The sequence below is a fragment of the Vigna radiata genome, unplaced genomic scaffold (assembly GCF_000741045.1).
Source record: "Vigna radiata var. radiata cultivar VC1973A unplaced genomic scaffold, Vradiata_ver6 scaffold_170, whole genome shotgun sequence".
NCBI lineage: Eukaryota > Viridiplantae > Streptophyta > Magnoliopsida > Fabales > Fabaceae > Vigna > Vigna radiata.
In genome coordinates this window covers 370,026-372,610 of record NW_014542552.1, presented here as the reverse complement: position 1 = coordinate 372,610, position 2,585 = coordinate 370,026, and the positions used below count along the sequence as shown (strand labels likewise).

The following is a 2,585-nucleotide window of genomic DNA, read 5'->3' as shown; positions in this document are numbered from 1 at the left end:
CATTAAATGATGGTGAAATGTATGTCAAATAATACAACTAATAATGTCACGCTCTTCTTTTACTCATGTATCAAACACTAATCCAATATGGAAATAATTATTCAAAATTCTAAAGTATAATATTATTAAATTACAAATTCATGTAGATACTTTCATATTCATATGTATCAAAATTCTAAAGTATAATATGTCAAATGATATGTATATACATGCCTTGTGTTACGAGAGAATTAATAAAATTAGCTATTTTTTTTTTTTTCTATCCATATTCATAGGTAGCTTTGAAGAAACACTTTTCCCGTTATCCATGTGTTGTGTCCATAGTATATACAAAAGAAGAACAGAATAGGAGCCATTGAATCTCAACCGTTTTACACACAGACACACATATATATAACTTTCTCTTTCCTCAATCCTTTGACGTAACGCGAGATTTCCCATCTGTTCTCTCCTGTGTGTTCTGATATTATGTAATCTCATCGCCCACGTACGTTCACCCTCGTCTCATGGCTCCGGTTTCGTATTCCTGATCATTTTCATCGATCTTCTTCTTCTCCTCCTTGCGAATGTCATGGAATCGAAGAACAAAGCCAAGAGGTCGTTGTTCACGTGTCTCAAACCAGCCACGTGTATCATGGATGTGTTGCCTTCATCAGCCCCTGTGCTCAAACGCAGCGCCAGGGATCCCGTTCTCTCCTATCTCGCCGTCGCTGATAAGCACGGCGCCGTTTTGCCCGCCATGCTTTCCTCCATGTTCGGAGTCGGAGATATGTGTGGAATTCGCCGGAGAAAGTGGAAGGCCATCAGATCTGCTTTGAACGAAACCTCTTTGGTATACTTTCTTCTTCTTTTCATTTCTCATATTCCTTTCTGTTATCCTCTTCACACGACGAACCTTTCTCCGATAATTACAAATCTTATAATTTCAATTTAGTTTTTTAAATGATAAATTAGAATTTTACTAGGCATAAAAATTATAAAAAAAAAATAATTAAGTTAAAACGTATATTAAATATCTCTTTTGAAAAAGTGCAAATGGTTACAAAAATTTTCTAACAATGGTGATGGTCTGAATCTAAATTGTGGTAACAGATCCATTTTTATGGTTCTTGTAGATGAGTTTGGTTGTTAAAAGAAGGAAAGCAAATAAGAACAGATTATCCATGTCATCAAGATCAATGAATAAAGAAAACACTGAAACGATCTCATTTCCCAAACCTAAAAGCGGTTACGGAACTCGTTCAAACGTTGCATCCTCTATTTGCTCTTCATCTTCACGCGCCTCTTATCGTCTAACTCCCTCTGTTTCTTCACCGAGCACCGGTCACGTTTCGAGCTTTTCCACTCAGCAAGCGTTGGCGAGGCAGAAGCAACGTGGCATGGAAGATAAGAAACTACTCTATGATTCAACATTGGCTCTTTGTTGTTTATTTTCATTTAGTCTGTTGATTTTGATCGTGTGGGGAAAATTCATTGCTATACTATTCACTTCATTGTGGTTGTATCTTGTGCCTCTTTGTGGAAGAATGAGATGCAACGAGGGGGATTGGCGTGAGGGGAGTGAGTTAGAGATAGCTAAAAGTAATAATACTAAGAAGGTTGTTATATATGGAATAGGTGATTAGGATTGAGAAGAGCCAAAGTTATCTCTCTCTTACCTTCTTAAGGAGTGAATCTCTTTGAAGTCAGATAGGGGTGGGGGTAAGGTAATGTTTATTCGTGAGAATGGGAAAACCTTGTTCATGATCTTGGTTTAGAATTTAATCAATTGACTGTGCATATGGTTTCTTAGTTCAATATTGTCCAATTTTAATTAACTTGTTAGATTCTTTACAATTTATTTCAGGACTTCAACTCTTTTACAATGCAAGAATTTTGTATGGTGCCATATTTGATTTTTTTTGGTAATAATTAAAATGTGAAGTTAATAATTTCCATGTTTATGGATCTAAGAAGCAAAGAATCGATTACATACTCACAAATGAACCCAAAACACCTCATAATAATTAAACTAGAGCCTGATTATTTTCATAGTTACAATAGTAGTCACCATCTTAACGGGTATACTTATGTTAAATAATTATTTTTCTTTTATTTATGCATAGGAATGATAAGATTGAGAATGAATTTTATTTTCTCATCTAATATATGAAGTTAATTAATGTATATGTATCATGTCCATATTTTCTTAATGTTTAAAAATCAATTAATTATTTTTTATCAAAAATAATAACAATAAATAAAATATTATATCATCAAATATTTAATATTAAAAAGACACATACTCATTCTTTTAATATCAAATATTTTAAAGAAAAATTATGATTATATGAATTTCAAACCAAATTACTAGATAATAATTATAAAAAGTGAAAGAAATATTTAAAATACTACACAATGAAACGAATATAAAAATTAATGATAACCCGAAATATTAATGAACAAATGTTAATGAAAGAAAGTTCAAAAAATTAAAAACATCCACAAAAATTATAAAATGAAAACAAATTTAAAAATATTTTAAATGTCTATATACTTTCTTACTCTAATTATAATGAAATATATTTTTTATATACTAATAAAGA

The 2,585-nt window shown here is 31.6% G+C and overlaps 1 protein-coding gene across 1 annotated transcript; it reads left to right on the top strand.

Moving 5' to 3' along the window:
- Positions 1 to 388: 388 nt before the first annotated feature.
- LOC106780305 lies at positions 389 to 1,859 on the top strand. Its single transcript, XM_014668581.2, has 2 exons — positions 389 to 832; positions 1,116 to 1,859. The coding sequence occupies exons 1-2, from the start codon at positions 572 to 574 to the stop codon at positions 1,623 to 1,625; spliced, it is 771 nt and encodes a 256-aa protein (XP_014524067.2). The 5' UTR covers positions 389 to 571; the 3' UTR covers positions 1,626 to 1,859.
- The last annotated feature ends 726 nt before the right edge of the window (positions 1,860 to 2,585 follow it).

Bases quoted from the DNA above. Each gene is read 5' to 3' on its own strand.
- LOC106780305 (XM_014668581.2), top strand. From the start codon at position 572: ATGGAATCGAAGAACAAAGCCAAGAGGTCGTTGTTCACGTGTCTCAAA. The intron at 833-1,115 runs GTATACTTTCTT...TGGTTCTTGTAG, and splicing joins CTTTGAACGAAACCTCTTTG to ATGAGTTTGGTTGTTAAAAG.